The 19,541-nt window shown below is 33.2% G+C and overlaps 1 protein-coding gene across 1 annotated transcript; it reads left to right on the forward strand.

Moving 5' to 3' along the window:
- Window positions 1-7,930: 7,930 nt before the first annotated feature.
- LOC133178734 (small nuclear ribonucleoprotein E) lies at window positions 7,931-16,587 on the forward strand. Its single transcript, XM_061313442.1, has 5 exons — window positions 7,931-8,046; window positions 9,685-9,711; window positions 10,922-10,984; window positions 11,954-12,032; window positions 16,075-16,587. Exons 1-5 carry the CDS (start codon window positions 7,996-7,998, stop codon window positions 16,125-16,127), a joined length of 273 nt encoding a protein of 90 aa, XP_061169426.1. The 5' UTR covers window positions 7,931-7,995; the 3' UTR covers window positions 16,128-16,587.
- Window positions 16,588-19,541: the final 2,954 nt, after the last annotated feature.

Genomic DNA, 19,541 nt, shown 5'->3' on the forward strand with positions numbered 1-19,541 from the left:
AATAAATTCATGCATAAGTCACTTTTTACTTTTATATTTATTCGCGTGCGTGGCTAAGTGGTTAGAGCGTCTGCTCTAGAGTCGCAGAGTAAGGTGTTGATCCTTACGTCGCGGGTTCGAATCACAATACGGGACGTGGAGACCGGCCCTGCGGATGAGACCTTCTAAACTGAAAACCCATGTTGCAGTAGATGCTGCCACAAAAAAGATCCCTCACTGCTCAAAGACCTTAAGTGCCGAGTACAGGTCTAAATTTGTAGCCCTCCACCGGCAAGTGCATAAATGCGTCTCAAAAATTATCGAAGAAACGTTAAACAAAAAACATTTTAGTATGCTCTCTCTCTCCCTCTCTCTCTCTCTCTCAAAATAGCGGATTTCAAGACTGCACGAATGAACATTTATTATAATTTAGGACATTAGCGTTATCTTGAATGTCAAGCAATAACTAATTTGAAGGCTAACACAGAACGAAAATTCCGTCTAAACTGTCCCAGACTGTTATCTTTGCACCATATGTTGACAGGGCGAAGTACATGTAACATTGAACTACAATTTGGATGACACTACCGACTTCTTTTGCATCATTTTAACCAAGAAAAAAATCAAAAGCAAACCAAGTGACCCTCAGTAGATAGGAAGATGACAGAAAATTCAAATCAAGCGAGTTTAATTATTTGTCTGTAGAGACGACTATTAAGGGTTAGGAGGTGGATAAAATATACATGTTGGTTAAAGAATATGTCTTAATTTAAGGAGTGAAAGGTAGTTGATTGACCAATGCTTGAAAGTGGAAAAATTCTCCTTAACCTTGCGCAGAAAATCTTGCACCGTAAATTGCACCATATTAATTTGCATTACAGGATCTGTAGCGTTATGGTCGAAGACTAAAATATAAAACAATAACGAAAAAAAAAAAAGAATCGGGAAAAAATTATTGATGATACTGATACCGATATCATAGATATATAGTGTTAAAGACTTCTCTTATGTTCTTATAAGTGTTGTTTGCAAACAAAATATAATCCTCCTTTTTTATAATTATAAATATCATCAAAAATATCTAAAGACTTTACATTCATCATCTTCTTTTTTCACAATGACAGATCTATATCAGAATCTAATGTGTAGTACTCAAACACTTTCTCGTTTTTGAATTATCTATTGAGATAAAACGAGGATAATCATTCAATTTTACGTTAATTAAATTAAAAAATATTTTCATTAAAATACATATCTTGAATTGGTGTAAATACTGTATGTAAAAAAGTTACAAACTGCACAAAATTTAAACTCCTATTTTCGAGTAGAATGAATAAAAGATAAACTACTGACAAAATCAACATGATCTTTTTTCTAATCCAAAATGTGATTTGTACATCTTTTACACGGGTAAAATCAGTGAGCAAAATGTCAACTTTAACAATAGAAAGCTGCTAAAGTTACATATTACACAAATTATAATTTCTACATGTACCAAGAAGCATGGATAAAATTCGTTTTTTAATCAATAGAAAATTATAGCATTCTATTTTCCTGAATTATTCCAAAATTAGTGACACATCTTCCATGAGTGTTCAACTACTGTACATTGTACAAAGTTTTAATAACGTGAAATGAAAAATTGTGAAGATACATATATATACACGTAAAACACAAAGAGTATACATGTACCTCTTCAGTGGGACGGACACACTAAGTGGAACGGTACCACAAACATGCAGTCGTCGTTGGTGACTTCAGTTTAAAAGATATAATCATGTACTGAATTGATAGTTTTTACGTGACCTCATAATTTTTTTTTCCACGACATGTATATACAAACGCAAGAATTCATGTTTGCATATAAATAAGATTAAGAAAAAATCAATAATAATTTTCATCTTAAGAACAGCAAAGCCATTATGTGTCATATTAATTCAAAAAGCATCCTTAGGAAATGTAGATGATTTTTGCTTTTTCCTTGCCAAAGTGCTCAGGTGAGCGATGTGGACCCTGGGCCTCTTGTTTTCAATAAAGATGTTTTAATAAGCATCATTTTGAAAATGATTGTAACATAATTAAATCTCAAAATCCTATACAGTGTGAAGTATTAACATGGCTTTCTTAACTTCAGTTATTACTTCTGTCAGTGCAAGTAGAATAAAAAGAATTACTCAGTTCAACAATAATTTAAAAAGTCTACATTCTGCTTTTCTAATTAAATTGAAAATATATGGGGTCAAAACTATCTTGAATGGGTGTAATTAATGTAAACAGAAAAAATATACATGTATACAAATTTCAGATTTTTTTTTCAATTTCGGGTAGAATGAAAAAAGCTAAACTTCAAAATCGACATGATATTTTTCTACTCTAAAATATGACTTGTACATCCTGAATATGTGAAAAATCAATGTTCAAAATTTCAGTGTTACCAATAAAAAGCTGTTGAAGTAACATGATCAAACTTTGCACTATCCATTTGCACTATAACAAGACGTGAAAAAAATTATCAATTACAAAAATACATAGCATTGAATTTTCCTAAATTAATCCAAAATTAGTTGCGCACATCTTCCATCATGTGTAAATAATAATTGTAAAAATTAAAAAAAAAAAAAAAAAAAAAAAAAAAAAAAAAGTTCAAGAACGTGAAATCAAAACTTCTTTAAGATATAAAACACTTAAAGAATGTATCTCCATCATGACTGTGACAGACTGACAAATAGTCCAATCCGCACTTTACAAAAGTTGTTTCCCTTTGCAGGGTCAAGCAAAAGGTCAAAAGGAAAAGAGCAATGTTTCTCTTCTTTTCACTACCAAACATATGGATAAGCTAGCTGTGAGAAATTCACTATGATGAAAAATTTTCCTTTTAATGTATGGCTAGTCCCATCCAAGGGCAATCAAAATATAAGATTCAATGACCATTTTTATATCAAATGACAAAGTTACAAACGTTTAAAGTTTCAAAAGCCATTGTGGGAATTCTATGGTTTTTCCCAAAAAAATCGCAGTCAAGGGACATTACTTTTGAAAAATGCAGATTCAGGCCAACATTTTTTAATAAAATGATTTACGGGAGCGCCGACTGCAATTTTAGCTGAAATCAAATAAAAATGTCCCTGTTGTTGATTTTATTTCTAAATTTCCCGCCGATCGTCAATGCAAGTGTACTAAGAAAATAAAATAATGTGCAAATAAGTCAGCAATTCTGATTGGCTGCTTTATTGAAAGCCATTATTATCATCCAATCAATTTGTGTTTGTTATCAACTGTTTCGGAAGTGTATAAAACGTGCCAACATGGATGCAGAAATGTCAAATTTTACAAAAGTTAAGAATACTTCGTCCTTATGCACGATAGTTTATTTAGATACGTCACATTTTATTCTTCACAAAATTCAAACGTCTATTTTCGATTTCCATTCTTTTACCACGTTCATCAAAGTATCAAACTTGTAAAAGAGAACTAATGTACAGTGTATACGGTACCCACAGCGAAAGTGACAGTCCTGTCAACATTATCCTCTAGTAAAATTATGCTGATCATTTCTTTAATTTTTTTTAACTCCAACTTAACTTCGTCATCGGACATACTCTAATTGATTTTCCTGTCAGCTGTGGTTGACTTGGAAAAACCCTGGATCACAAAATCTTGGGTTAATAGTGAACTTTTTCAGGAAACATCCTTGAAGGTCTTCATTATGCTTCTTTTGCATATGTTTTTATAATGGGTTCATTTTGGTGGTGAAAAACCTACAATGTGTTGCAGCACAAAAGTAGAAAGGAACCTTGGTCTTATGCACTTGTAGGTAATGTTGTCGGTAGGACCCGATCCGTTGAAACACATGGGGTCTGGATGTACAGTAGGGACATAAATTATTTTCATAGGTTTTTCATATTCCTCCCTTTATTCTCTGTTAAATTTTGATTATTACTTATTATTTGTTATCATTTACAAAGGTTAATTCTCACTTTATTAAATTTATAAAACTTACAACTGTGTTTTCATTTAGCGTTGATCATAGTTCAGATATCCCCTTACCTGGGTTGATTATTGATAACTGGAAATAGTTTACTGCTTTAAGCCAAGTTGGCTATTAACTTTGTTGATTTATCTATTAAAGAGTTCTACTTCCGGTTACATAATTTTTGGTAACAGGCGGGGAAAAATGTCAGCCAGACTGGGACTCGAACCCGGGACCTCCCGCTGACCGTGCGGGTGCTCTAACCACTGAGCTACCGGGTCGACGTACCCAGTCCCTCTTACACTCTTCCCCCCTTTTTCTTGAGGTTTTCTATCCTGAAAACCTCACCGAGACTCTTCTAAACCACCCGTGGGTTTTATTGTTGATATATACAAGAAGCGTTTTCAAACTTGTAACATTTTAAAATGATCATATGCAGCACTGTACAGACTGGAAATTCGTAAGTATTTTGTTGTGTGTTAAATAGTTTTAGAATAGATATAAACAGACACTGCAAACGAAATTATATTAAGTGTGTTAATACTTTCAAGCTTTCAGAAGTTTGTGTGCATGAACATATGCTGTATATATAGTAAAATAAGGTTTAAATCATGATTCTGTGTTTTATGTTATATGTTCAGATTCTCTTTATAACAATATTTTCCATTTTTGATTTGTTGGTTCATGATTTTTCAGTACTTTAAGCATATAGTGAGGTTCTCATGCATTATAAACTTTTTTTCTTTGGACATCATGTTGAGGTCATGATGAATATTTTGATAGGAAATTCCTTAGATTTCCCCCTATTTTTCATAAGTGTTTAATAGGTCTACTTTAATTTTTGTGTTGTGGTTATCATATTTTAAGCTCCACACCGTATATATGGCAATTTTTATTGAATGATTAAAAATGAAAAAATCAGACATTTTTTCCAATTTTATTTTTATTTTTTTTAGTCGACTGCGTAAAATTTGAAATTTTATTTTTATTTATCCCCCCGACCCAATTTAAAAAAAAAAAATCCCGTAAATCATTTAATAAAAAAATGTTGGCCTCAACTGTCGAGCGTTTGCTATCGACATGCGCTCATCGTTGGCGACACAGGTGAAAAGAAATAATCATGATGACATTTCCACTGAATTGTTTATTTTTACTTACACTTTTACAATTCTCTTTCTTCGACATGGAAGAAGCAATAATTCAAGTCTGCATATAAAGTAGGTTAGAAGAAAATATAATTCGTGGCTTATTTACATTTGTTCTCGTATTTCAAAATCAGGATTTGGGATTCCTTCGTGATCAAGTTGTTAGACTGCAGGCGGAACACCTCCAGGAGTTACTTTAAATATAAGAGGTAAACAATTATATACGATTCAGACCTTATTCTGTTGGTCGCGCATCGGATTCTTTGTTATCGGTATCCTCTACCGATATGGGATGTTCAAATATCAGATGGAAATGACGAATCAACGTGCCCCCAGCAAAGGATTCGATGATGCCACCAATGACACCTGCAATAAAATTTCCTATTCCTGGTACCACTGAACCAACAGCTGCACCAATTTTTGGTGCATATTCTTTTCTAAATGTGTCAGCGTTAACTTTTCTGATGGATACAATGTATTTATTAAACTTGTCCAGATTTTCCTTGCCTTTGGTTCCCAAATTGAGCTTGTCAAGATGGTCTTTTAATAATTCTGTATTTGTGATATTGTACGGCTTCCCTTGTCCACGCATTGGCTGCTTTTCCTTAGAACCAAATTGAGGTATAAATTCTTCTCTAATTTTATCATAGGCCGCTTTCTGAAACTTTATTTCGGCAATTTTTGTTTCCCCCTTGCACCCTTTATTCTCATACTGAGCTGAGTGGTCAATCGTTTCCGTAACCTACTTTTCTGCAGTATGCATCTTTCTCCTCTTTTTTAATTGAGTAGTAGGTTTTTGGATTCCATTAGGTTCTCGAATTCCTCTTTGACATTTTCCGAAAAACGTACCTGTACTGCTTACTAGCTCTGTGAGCAGCAGGAGCTGCAATAGGAAATGCATCGTGTGTTAAAAAATTCTCAACTTTAATGTAGAATTATTCATTACTATCATCTGTATTGGTAACTTCTAAGAGTTCCATGGTACCTCGATTAATCAAGTGCTAAATGAAAGAATTGCATTATATCATGTTATGTTTTTCAGAAATCAAAATATGTTTTATTGTGTTATACGTCTGTATTTCAGTTTCAAAATGATATAGACAAAAAAAAAAAAAAAAAAAAAAATCATTAACAATAAAATTATTTTCTTTCTTTTTAAGTGGAAAACTTTTTAATTTTGTGTCTACTAAGGGTGGCACACCCCCATCTTCATCCCCACTTATATATTTATTAGTCAGCACTGAATTTATCATTTCCATTTCAAAGTGTACAGACGTTCAAAAACATTTAATTACAAGTGTAGTCTAACACATACATCACCAAACATGTACATGTGCGAGAGAGAACAGGAAACTCCCTATAATCAAAACTATGTTTCGAAACTGCGTTATTGATATTTAATGAGCAAACTTGTTACGAATACGAGTGTTAATATTTATTATTTTAATTACACTTGTCTTTACCAGCCACGTATAGCATCGTTTTTTGTTTTTTTTTTGGGGGGGGGGGGGTTGTTGTTGTTTTTTTTTTTTTTGTTTTTTTTAGTGGGGGGGGGGATATAATTGACAACTATCCGGAAAAAGCTGGAAAAAAATCGTTGATGAGGAAAAAAGGGGGTGCCCAAACACGAAAATCTATTTTGTATGGTGCGGATGGGGGATTAATTTTCTTTCTCTTTTGTTGGTTTAGCCCCCCCCCCCCCCTCTTTTCCATTTGCTTCCGACGCCTATGCATATTGGATCTCTAGATGGAAACTTAAACTGAAGAATGCAGATTTGACTTTTTTGTTGGTACTGCAGATGGAAAATATATGAACAATGGCAAAGTTAAAACATTCTTATTTCCAAAAAAAATCGTTCTGAAATATAGCTAGACTCCCTTGCTTGGGGGGGGGGGGGGTATTATGGTGCATGTGACATACATGTAAAATCAAGGACCATATGTTACTAAGCATCCGTGTTCATTATATACATACTAAAAAGTGCCTACACGCCGGCTGCATGATAAGATTTATGATATCAAAGATATTTATTTTGCATATATACGGTACATAAATGTACGTTCCGATTTTTTTTTTTTAAAGGTGACCCGGCTTTAAATGAACAGAACAGCAATACATAATTGTCAACAATTTCTTTTACATCAAGCTACTTTCGTTTTGGATTGAGAATAAAAACTGTTCAAAGATCGAGAAATGAAAGAAATATATGCATGTTTCCTTGTCTCTGATATGAATATAATACCATTGTATGGCTGCATATTTTTTTATTTTGCAAAATTTAAACTTATAACGAAATTTTTAAAACCTAATTAAATTATCACCCTGACAAACACATGTTTAATATTTAACTAAGTTGATGCCCAAAATCACTCCCTCAAGAAGAAGTGAAAGACTGGTTTATAATTAATTTAATTGACATGGTACAAAAATTCAAGGATAATTTCTAAATGTAATTCACAGGAAATAATCCATGTTTATTATATATTTTCACATGTACATTTATAAATTAATAATTCTAGTAAATGGTCAGAATTTTAATCAATGATGAGCAAATGGCTATTCTGAAAAAGGGATTTAAAAATCTTTAAATGCTGCCAAGATTCACAGATACATTACTTATTTACACTTTCTTATTTAATTATTTTTAGTTTTAAAAGATATGCACGGAAAACTTGAGTTAATTACAATATATCTGTCTTTTTACTTTTTGACCACCCCTACATTATAAAACACACACATATATTTATATTTCATGATAAGAATTAAGACAAATAGATCTTGACGAGCTAAGGTGATCGGGTGCGATGGAAATCTTTGAGATCGGGATCGAACTTCGTGTCACCCTTTGTTTGTCCGCCATTTTACCGGCTCCGACAACGTGATTTATACGATTTTTCACGATGGCGTACAAAGGAGGGCAAAAAGTGCAGAAGGTTATGGTACAGCCTATTGTATCCTTTTATGTGATGTGCAAATTTCTGCAGATTTGCGCTTCGGTGAAAATTCAATAGAAATTTGACTGGCTAGTAAATCGATACGGAAACCCGTACCCACGCTATGTGTTAATTCACGGGCACTGGAAGTTGATGTAAATATTGAGTATGTGCATGTATAAAAAAGGACCTTTTTATACATGCACATACTCAATATTTACATTAACTTCAAGTGCCGTGTGTTAATTAGTCTAATATAGAAAATACTGGCCTGTTATTCTAAGTAAATGTGCATGACAAACTTTTTGTATCGTCTGATCATACTGATGGGGTTCTTGGGGTAGTACTGTAGAAATGAAAGTCCATCACGACATCATTGATTTAGTTGTAGCTGCAGATCTGTAGCTCGCTGGTCTGAAAAAAGTTGGGATGGACGACCAGAGAGCCACAGTGCTACCCATTGAAAAAAGTATATATTTATTGCGCACAAAAAGTGTGTTGTTTCTCGATTTATTCTTATGCTCCTTTACGCTGCCATCTCAAAATATTACTAACCGTGTGTTTCTAAACTGTTCTTTAACTTTTTCCACAACAAAACATTCACCAAAACCGTCAATAATAGCCCCCCTGGGTCTGAAATCGAGACCATTGGAAATTTCGCCTTTTTATACTGCCATTTTGGAGGGTAAGATAATTCGGTCCAACGCACTGCGTACTTTACTTGTATTTCAATCTCGTAAATTTTCTGATTTGAGACATTTAAGCATTCAATTATTTTTTGCAAGACGTAGTCTCCTAACTGCAACGATGTGTGCAAACAAGTTGAGTAACATGCATTTATTAAATAAAATTGCATCTATTGTACAAGGCCTTTGGTTAAAAAATAAGCAGTTTTAGACTTATGGAAATATAAAAAATGTACATACAGTTTTGTTGTGGAAGAAGTGAAAGAATACGGTAGGAACATACAGTAAGTAATATTTTGAGATATACGAGAAATAAATTGAGAAACTGTGAAATTTTTTGTGCATAATTAATATACACTTTTTTCAATGGGTGGCACTGTAGCTCTCTGGTCGTCCATCCCAATTTTTTTTCAGACCAACAAGCTACAGATCTGCAGCTAATTTAGATGTTTTTTGGATGTATACTCGAAGAGAGAGCTACAGTGCCAACCATTGAAAAAAGTGTATATCTATTGCACATACAAAAAAAACATGTTGTTCCTTGATTTATATCTACATATATATCAAAATATTACTAACCGTGTGTTCCTAACATATTCTTTTACTACTTCCGCAACAAAACTTGACACCAGCTTAGATAAGGCAGTAGCTCTTTTTAGAGAGTTCATTATTCATAGCTTATTTTACCCATACATATAATAATTATACAGACCTGACCAGTAAAACTGAATTTATTGCAGCTCAAGAGTAGGTGCCTGGATCAGTTTTAACACTAACAATCATAATAGACTCAAGAGTATGGAAAACTCAGTAAGAAATATCATTGTGTGGAAAAAGCCTTTTTTTCACTTCGAAGTTGAGTTTTGCTTTTCATAGATTAGAAAAGTCTTTAAAGTGTACATATAATTGTTATCACTTGATAAAATGTTATGTTTATCAGTTAAAATATTTTTTCTTTAACATTGACTAGAATCTGATTTTCAGATATCTACAGAATGTAAGTATTTCATATATATATTGACTCCTTTTCAGTTTAGATCAGGTGTGGGTATCCAACAATGTCAATTAATTGACATCATATGTTTGACTGTTGCATTTAAATAACCAAGTAGGTTTTAAATTACACAGGGTTGGCAAAAAACCGGGAAATACTCATATTTCCCAGAACAGTGGGAAATACTGGTAATTGCCGGGAATTACTGGTATTTCCTGGGAAATACTGGGAAATAAGAAATAGCTACATATTTCATAATTTTAATCATATTTGTCAAGGTATAGACATGTAGTACACATTACTGGCTAAAATGTCTACCTGGTATCATTGTCCTGTTTTAAAAATTTCTGGTTTCCAAGTTACTCATTTTATATAATCATAAAACATTATATTCATATAGGACCTTCATATACCAGTCTTGAGTTCCATTTGTTTCATGCTTGAATCAGATGTAGTCTATAAGGTTTTTGAAATGAACCCAAAGATCCCAATTGGTTTTTTATTTAACTAAAGAGGGATCAAAGAAAATTATTAAATGTAGAGCATGGTGTAAATATCAAACCTTAGTAGAGGCCTTACAGTCCTACTCAATGTAATTATCTGTCAAAACGGGAACACAAAACTGTCCAGAGCAATTTGTTAAAACAATATGATTGATTGTAATAAGTACAGTGTTTATATAAGAATTAAAACAAGTTTGTTTTGTTCTTGGATTTTTAATTAATAAACTAATTTTACAAAACTGAAAAGAAAATTGAATTTGAAAACTTCAGATTTGTTTTTTAATATACAGCCAGGGAAATGTGTACTGCTTCAGAATGCTTATGAGTAGCAGACCTAGAGTAGTGATACATTCTGAATATTAAATTGCATTTTGACACATATTCAGTATAAGTCATCTTTTGTTTTTATGTTTATTTTATTTCTGAATTTTGTATAGGATTGAATGAAATCAATGAATGAAAGACACAAAGTACTCTTAGTCTAACTTTGTATTATCCAGTATTTCCCAGTTTAGGGAAAATTGTAGTATTTCCCGGGATGGGAAATACCGGTATTTACCACTGGTAATTCCCACCACTGGTATTTCCCGGCCAACCCTGAAATTACATGCATTAATTTATTGATTAATTGTTTATCAATTTAAGTGTAGCCATCAAGTATAGGTTTTCTTTTGAAATTTTGCTTTAGTTATCAATTTTTTTTTTTACAGAGATCACGGATATCAGTGTGGTTATATGAACAAACAAATCTCAGAATCGAGGGCTGTATTGTGGTAAGGTCAAAGTTTAGTTTTCCTCTAGGTAATAAGAAATGGGAGATCAATCTTATATAAGTCATTGTGTGCCAAGACATTGATCTAAGAAATGAGGAGTGACATTATGAAATATGTGTCAGAATCATGGCCTCTTTCTTGTGAGATATAGAATATTTCAGAAATGACTAGTTTTGGGTATTTTTAAGGGTATTTTATACTCTTTGAAATGTGTGATGATTTGCATAAACAAGAATACTGTTAATGCATGTTTCCTCATGTGTCCCACCGTATACATGTACATAATCCCAAAACATTCCTAAACTAAGATTGTTTTCTCTCCATGGTCACATTTAAAATTTAGAAACATTTTCCCCAAGTCAAAAAATTTCAAGCACATAAGCATCAGTATAATACATGTGAGTTAATGCTGTCTGCATGAACTTTAACACCCTTTTAACTTTAAAGAGATTATCACTGATATCAGTGAACCACTATTTGATAATTTTCACTAAAAAGAATACCATTCTGAAAAAAAAAATTTAAGTAATTCTCTTGGTTATTGAAAAAAAAACCCGGAAAAGAAACTCTTATAGTTATTATGATATTTAAGAATTAGGAAAAAAATTGAAGAAAAAATATTGTCAACATTGCTGTATACTCTGGTGTTCAGCTAGTTTATCTGACACTGAATATTTAGGTTTTATTTCAAGGGTTGATTAAAATGATATACATTGTACTCATATATATTTTTCATTATAATGCTTCAAATATTGTAATATCCAATATGGAAGTAAGACTAATTTGCTGGATATAACTGTAACTGTTACATCTATAGAGTTAGTCAAATGAAAATCTACAAAATCTATAGTTGTGATCATTAAGTTGTACATGTATAAAGAAAAGACTGAAAAGGGTTTTTAGAAAGACTTTAACTTTGAAAGAAGCCTGCAAGACAATGAATGCATTCTTTGTGATTAATTTTTAAAGGGTTTTGATGAATACATGAATCTGGTTTTGGACGAGGCAGAGGAGGTTCATATGAAGACAAAGAACAGAAAAACACTAGGTGGGTTGATAGAAAAAGACATTGTGTGTGTCTTTATATACACAGTAACCTCCCTTTTGAGCTCACTTGAGCTGAAAAGTAAGCTTTTCTGAGGCCAAAATAAAAAATACTTTTGTTTTCCCTAACGCGACCGACCCAATTGAATCCCGCTGACTGAAAAGTTTTTTTTAAAGAAGAATGATTCAAATATATATATATATTTTTTTTATATTTATCAACTTTTATAAAATACAATTTCATCAAAGCCCGTTCTTATCAGAAATTCAGAATACATTTTCAAAACTGCTTTCAGAAAAAAAATATTTACCTACCTACGTACTCAATTTCAGATTTTAGGGTCGGGTTAGGGGAAACAAAGATATTTTTAATGATGGCCTGATCACATTTTGTCTGTAGTCCATCTGTCTGTAAACTTTTCTCATTTTCAACTTCTCAAGAACCACTGTGTCAATTTCAACCAAATTGCCACAAAGCATCCTTGAGTGAAGAGTCAAGTTTTTTTTTTTTTTCAAATGAAGTCCCATGCCCTCTTTCAAGGGGAGATAATTAAGAATTAGTGAAAATTTGCTGTTTATCTTTTAAAATTCTTGTTCTGAAGACCCATTTAGCAGAAAAAAGGCTAAACTTATGTGAAACTTTCTTTACATAGTGAAGATTCAAGTTCGTTCAAATCATGACCCTGCCCCTAGGGTAGGTTGGGGCCACGATAGACAATTAGAGTTTTACATGGGGAAAAAACTTTTTAAAAAAATTCTTCTCAAGAATAGCAGAGCCATGATTGATTATATTTATGTGGAAGCATCCTCAGGTAGTGTAGATACGATTTTTTTTTTCAAATTATGACCCCAGGGGGTAGGGTTGGGCCACAATGAATGATCAAAGTTTTACATTGGAATACATTAAAAATCTCAAGAACAGCAAAACCAAGATTGGTCATATTTATATGGAAGTATCCTCAGGCAGAATCTGTCTGCTATATAGATTTACTTTTTTCCTAATTTCTAAGAATACAACAAAATTAAAACAAAAAACAAAACTTTGCATAAAACATTCGACAACAAAAATGAAATTGAAAATGAAGCTGTTCTAAAAATCTAATTTTTAATTACCATCACTGTGGGGTTCAATTTATTCCTATGATAAATACTCAACATTATGTCCACTAGCTGCAATAAGGTAGCCCTTTCCGTTTTTTTTAATCTGACATTTTCTGGAGAGGGCTATAATTCCACAGCATCTCCATAATGGTGCAAATATATTTTTTAAATACAGGCGACTGCAGGCTAAATAAATTGTTTTAACATTCAACTTACTTCTAATAAGACAAAATTTTTTATTCACTTTCAACAACATAGCCCGTTAAACGCGAAAACCAGGTAAAATAAATCTGCGTGTTCACCAATCGCTCTTCCTCAGCAGCCATGACAGTTCTTGTGTGATGTACCGAGACTTGCGCTTGGAATTTAGAATAATGTAATAAAGCAAATGTCAGTGTTTATAAATGATTGTGTTGTTTGGTCTCACTAAACATTGATAAATAAGTACCATTCCATGTGACATTTTTTCGTAAACACCGGTACATAGGCCTGAAATAAGGGAATTCCTATATAGATCTGCTCCCCTTGATCCCGAACTCTCATCTGTCCCAAAATAAAATCGATCAAGGTCAGTAAACATGGCGCATAAATTCAAGTTTTGATGTTGACATACATGAAAAATAACCGATATACAGATTGTTCTGTATATGCTTGGACCGATTTAAGTCTTGCATAACTAGATTATAGGAGTTCAGGTAAGAAATATTAATAAACTAGCCATGCATTTACTGATAATTTGACCCGAAATCTGTGTGAGAGTGAAACACTTCCGCACTTGCACCATTACGGAGATCCTAAGGAGTTGCAGCCCTTCCCCCCCCCCCCCCCCCCCCAAAAAAAAAGGGAGAGGGCTACATTATTGCAGCTATATGTCCACGAAAAAGAATATAATATATTCCACTTATTGCATGTCTCATTTAGAAATGTTTGTCAAAAAAGGAGAGGATATGAATTTTTTTCATGTCTTGCAGTAAAAAATATTTTCCAAGTTTTTCTATTATTAACATGATTAAGTTCCATTAGTCTTCATTTTCGTTTTCTTCACCTTATTTATGGGACAACTATTAATTATGAATTTAAAGAAACTCTTAAAGCTTTTTTAGCTCTACTGGTCAGAGACCAGAAGAGCTTATGCGATAGTAAGGTGTCCGTCGTCCGTCCGTCTGTCTGTCTGTCTGTCTGTCTGTCTGTCTGTCCGTCTGTCTGTAAACAATTTTTCAAAACGCTACTCCTCCTACAGTTTTGGTCTGATTTCAATATAACTTGGCACACAAGTAGACTACACTAAGATACATAATTTAGTGCATCGGTTTTTGATTTCCATGAACGGTGTTGCCATGGTTACTAAAAATAGAAATTTCTGTGAAATTCCTTTAAAACGCTACTCCTCCTACAGTTTTGGTCTGATTTCAATATAACTTGGCACACAAGTAGACTACACTAAGATGCATAATTTAGTGCATCGGTTTTTGATTTCGATGAACGGTGTTGCCATGGTTACTAAAAATAGAAATTTCTGTGAAATTCCTTTAAAACGCTACTCCTCCTACAGTTTTGGTCTGATTTCAATATAACTTGGCACAAAAGTAGACTACACTAAGATGCATAATTTAGTGCATCGGTTTTTGATTTCGATGAACGGTGTTGCCATGGTTACTAAAAATAGAAATTTCTGTGAAATTCCTTTAAAACGCTACTTCTCCTACAGTTTTGGTCTGATTTCAATATAACTTGGCACACAAGTAGACTACACTAAGATGCATAATTTAGTGCATCGGTTTTTGATTTCGATGAACGGTGTTGCCATGGTTACTTAAAATAGAAATTTCTGTGAAATTCCTTTAAAACGCTACTCCTCCTACAGTTTTGGTCTGATTTCAATATAACTTGGCACACAAGTAGACTACACTAAGATACATAATTTAGTGCATCGGTTTTTGATTTCGATGAACGGTGTTGCCATGGTTACTAAAAATAGAAATTTCTGTGAAATTCCTTTAAAACGCTACTCCTCCTACAGTTTTGGTCTGATTTCAATATAACTTGGCACACAAGTAGACTGCACTAAGATACATAATTTAGTGCATCGGTTTTTGATTTCGATGAACGGTATTGCCATGGTTACTAAAAATAGAAATTTCTGTGAAATTCCTTTAAAACGCTACTACTCCTACAGTTTTAGTCTGATTTCAATATAATTTGGCACACAAGTAGACTGCACTAAGATACATAATTTAGTGCATCGGTTTTTGATTTCAATGAACGATGTTGTCATGGTTACTAAAATAGAAATTTCTGTGAAATTCCTTTAAAACGCTACTCCTCCTTCAGTTTTGGTCTGATATTAAAATAACTTGGCACACAAGTAGACTTCATTCAGATACATTATTCTATTATTGCTGCATGTTGCAAAGTTTCAAATCCAAGTGCTACTTTTCCTTTGTTATATGTGCAGACCAGTAGAGCTACAGTCTCATCAGAGACTTCTGGTTTGTTTCAAACATTAAATAGTAAATACAAAGGAATTATTGAAATTTGATAATAATGCCATCTTAACTTAATTTTCATCAGTAATACATATATATTTTCTTGAAGCAATGTGAAATGTTTTGATAAGTGATGCAACTGTATCCAATATATTGAATTATAGGCATAATACTTCTGCAAAAACTTCAAGAAAAGTGTCTACCTGAACATTCCGCATAATGACTGGAAATCATTAACAATAAATCAATTCCTGAGTTTATTATATTTTCCAAAACTTGGCAAAAGTAGTGTTACATTTAATAGTCTCTCATTTTGATGAAAGAAATTACGAAGTATTGCACTACTTTAATTAAAAAAAAATGTGTCCTCCTTTTTACATTTCTAACCTAGTACATATTCTCTTTTGAGGAGGTGACAGAGAAAAAAAATCAATCTTAATGAATACATCTGTTTTACAGGACGAATCATGTTAAAGGGAGACAACATTACATTGATCCAGCAAGTTCAGTGATGGTGAATGGATAGAGAGATTGTGTGGCAGTGCGAAAGTGTGAACAACAATGATACTGTAACCTTTATACAGTTTTCTGTTATTTTAGAAGCAGCAAACAAGAGATCATGCATTTTAAATGTTGTATATTATGTGAAGATTTTTGTGTTTTTGTATAAGTCTTTGAAACAGCTGTTGATATTTTTTTTATATAAGATGAGAGATGGTTTGATCTCTTAGTAAAAAAGGAAATCTTGAGGAAAGATATGGGGAAAGTAGTGATTAATAACTCTTACACTGTGAAGAATGCAGCTACAATTGAATTGATAAATCTTTTCTGTTTTATTTCATCAGTCATTGTCAATTTTTTCATGTTAAAAACTTTCATCAAAAGAAGCCGAGTAAATTTACAGTTATCAGTTATAACATAATGTTTTCTCATACAAAAATCATGAAATATTAAATTTTATATTGTGAAGAAGTCTTTTGTTTTGAATTATGTTTGAACATGTTTAATTGGTGTCTTGCACCTATGCACTCCTTATCTTATTTTGTCATTATTGTCAATGGTGTCTACAAAGGTCTACCACTCTACCAAGTGCATTTAATTAAAAATCTAAGATAGAAGCACAACCCTTGATATAAGAGAAAAAACATTATAAGTTACACAGTTAAGGAAGCTCTAAACACTAATGAAAAATGCTTTTTGGACTTTTGGAAAAATATATCATATAAAGGTGCACATATTCAGTGTATCTAGTTCATTTTCAACATAAGGTGCCTGCCTTATTTTTGCAGAAAAAATGTTCAAAGACAAGGAACTATTTGTGAACAGAAATTATTGTTGTTTACTTACATTGGGAAAATTAATAGAAATAATGTATTTTATTACTTACTTAGGGCCCTGCTCTGCGGGCACCCTATAGTGATCAGTCTATCCATCCATCCGTCCCTCTGTCCGTCCGAGATCTCTTGTCCGGAGCATATCTTCTCTCTCCTTGGCCAAATCTGGCTCATACTTCACCCACAGAGTGTCTTTGGAAAAGAGTGTGCAGTGACCTTGAACCATGTTTCAGGGTCTAAGGTCAAGGTCATAGCAGAATTATATGAAAAACCCTTGTCCGGCGCATATCTTCTCTCCTCTTGGCCCATTGTGACTCATACTTCACTCACAGAGTGCCACTGGTCAATGGATGTGCAGTGACCTTGAATGAAGTTTCTAGGTCAAGGGTCAAGGTCAAAAATAGCCTCTCTGTTTAAATTCTTGTTCGGAGCATATTTTCTCTCTCCTTGGCCCAATCTGGCTCATACTTCACCCACAGAGTGCCTTTGTGTAAAGAGTGTGCAGTGACCTTGAACCATGTTTATACGTCTGAGGTCAAGGTCATAGCAGAATTTTATGAAAAATCCTTGTTCGGAGCATATCTTCTCTCCTTTTAGTCCAATGTGGCTCATACTTCACTCTCAGAGTGCCACTGATCAATGGATGTGCAGTGACCTTGAACGAAGTTTCTAGGTCAAGGGTAAAGGTCAAAAATAGCCTCTCTGTTTAAAATCTTTGTTCGGTACATGGTTCCTTTCTCTTAAGTCCAGTCTGTCTCAAACTTTACCAGTTGACTCCATATTTTGATGGAGGATATGCAACAGTTTTCATAGAGGATATGCAACATTCGTGCTTTTTGTGCCGCTTTTTGATAGAGGGTATGGAGCACTCATGATTTTTGTGCCATTTTTTATTATAACAAGGATGACATAGAAGCCCTTTAGACTCGAACAACTCATCCCTTAATAGTACACAAGTGTTCCTCTTCAAAATAAACCCTTTTCAGCTACCTTACATTTTCATGTTTGTTGCTGAAAGCGGGGCCCTTTGAGATGGCCACCATCTCAATGATATCTAGTCTTGGTCTAGTATAACTTTAAGAATTCTTTAATTCATTACAAATTGTGTTATTAACTGTAGATTCCCGTTTATTCAATTTTTCTTCTTAGGGCAGATCACTCCGAGTAAAACTACCCGACAAATAGACCTCTTTAATGTGCAGTGTTTAGAGCTTCCTTAATTTGTGACCTAATACGGAGTTATCGAAGGTTTGAAGACACACACTGGAAATCCATAGTGGGTGAGGCCAAGCTGATTTCCATTTCTGAATCACATCCTGGATGACTCCATATTAGGTCACAAACTGTGTAATGAAGTTATCCTGCTGGAGACCTTATCATTGAACATCATACATTCTCAATATTTCATCATCACAATTATAGATACATACAATAAATTTCAACAAACTGTTTGCTTGTAGCCATTTGTGTACATCAGATTGCTCCGAGATGGTGTATTAGAAAATTTCAGGGTGTTGTGATGTTTTTAGCCATCAGAATTCTGAAAATTTGTCAGGAGCAGGATAAATGATTAACTTATTAGTAAGTAGATCAATCAGAATATATAATTAATTTTGGAACTTGAAGTTGTGCTTGGTGTTTGTTTTTTTTTTAATTCATAAATTACATAGAGAAGCAAAGAATTCTCGTCATTTTTTGTAGTCATGAACCATGATTCAAATTGATAGTTGATGTGCTGCCCAACTGAACTTGAAATTTTTTCAAAATTTTACAGGGCCAAATAATGCCACTTGTAAAATTTGCTCTTCAATTGGAACAATGTGTACTCATAATATATCAGAAAATTTATTAATAGCTTCAAAGGTTTGATCGTCAATTTTACATACATGCACTAATACATACACTGTATCAATCTACCAAAACACAAAAACATAGTTTATACAATGCAGGCACATAATACCATTTTTGAAAATTGGGGGGGGGGGGGGGGGGGAGAAAAAAAATTTACAACCTAGGCCATCTATAAAAAATATGTTTGCTTGCCCTCTCCCGACTCAGAATAAAAATATTGGTTTGGTAGGTAGGGGGAAAACTTTTTTTAAGAGAAACACTTGCAAATATCGTTAAAATAGGTTTTAATGGGATCAGAAAACTCAGAAATGAATAAAAAAAAAAAAGTTTTCTGGAGGTTAAAAAAAGTTTTGAGTCGGGTCATTTTTAGTCAGTCGGTCGGGAGAGGGCAACCAACCTATTTTTTAAAGATGGCCTTACCAGAAAAAAAGAAAGGAAAATTGTCCAAATCCTATTTCAGTGATTGGGGTGGGGCTGTTAGGTAGGGTCCAACTTTTTTCACAACCAAATTTTATTCATACTTTACCACATTACTCAGATTTGACTAAACTGTAAAAAAAAAAGGGGGGGAGCCTTTCAATGAACATTTTCAACAGTAAAAGGTTATATTTGGGAAAGGGGGGGGGGGGATTTTTCTCACCAACATGTACACCATATCATTCCTTCCATATTTTTCTTTTTCATATAACAGCTACGTTTTTTTTTTTGTTTGTTTTTCTTTTTTGTTTTGTTTTTTTGTTT

This window comes from Saccostrea echinata, unplaced genomic scaffold, assembly GCF_033153115.1.
Source record: "Saccostrea echinata isolate AGI-Se365-2 ecotype Australia unplaced genomic scaffold, CSIRO_AGI_Sech_v1 ptg000003l, whole genome shotgun sequence".
NCBI classification, from domain to species: domain Eukaryota; kingdom Metazoa; phylum Mollusca; class Bivalvia; order Ostreida; family Ostreidae; genus Saccostrea; species Saccostrea echinata.

Bases quoted from the DNA above. Each gene is read 5' to 3' on its own strand.
- LOC133178734 (XM_061313442.1), top strand. From the start codon at position 7,996: ATGGCGTACAAAGGAGGGCAAAAAGTGCAGAAGGTTATGGTACAGCCT. The intron at 9,712-10,921 runs GTAAGTATTTCA...TTTTTTTTACAG, and splicing joins TTTTCAGATATCTACAGAAT to AGATCACGGATATCAGTGTG. The intron at 12,033-16,074 runs GTGGGTTGATAG...TCTGTTTTACAG, and splicing joins AAAGAACAGAAAAACACTAG to GACGAATCATGTTAAAGGGA.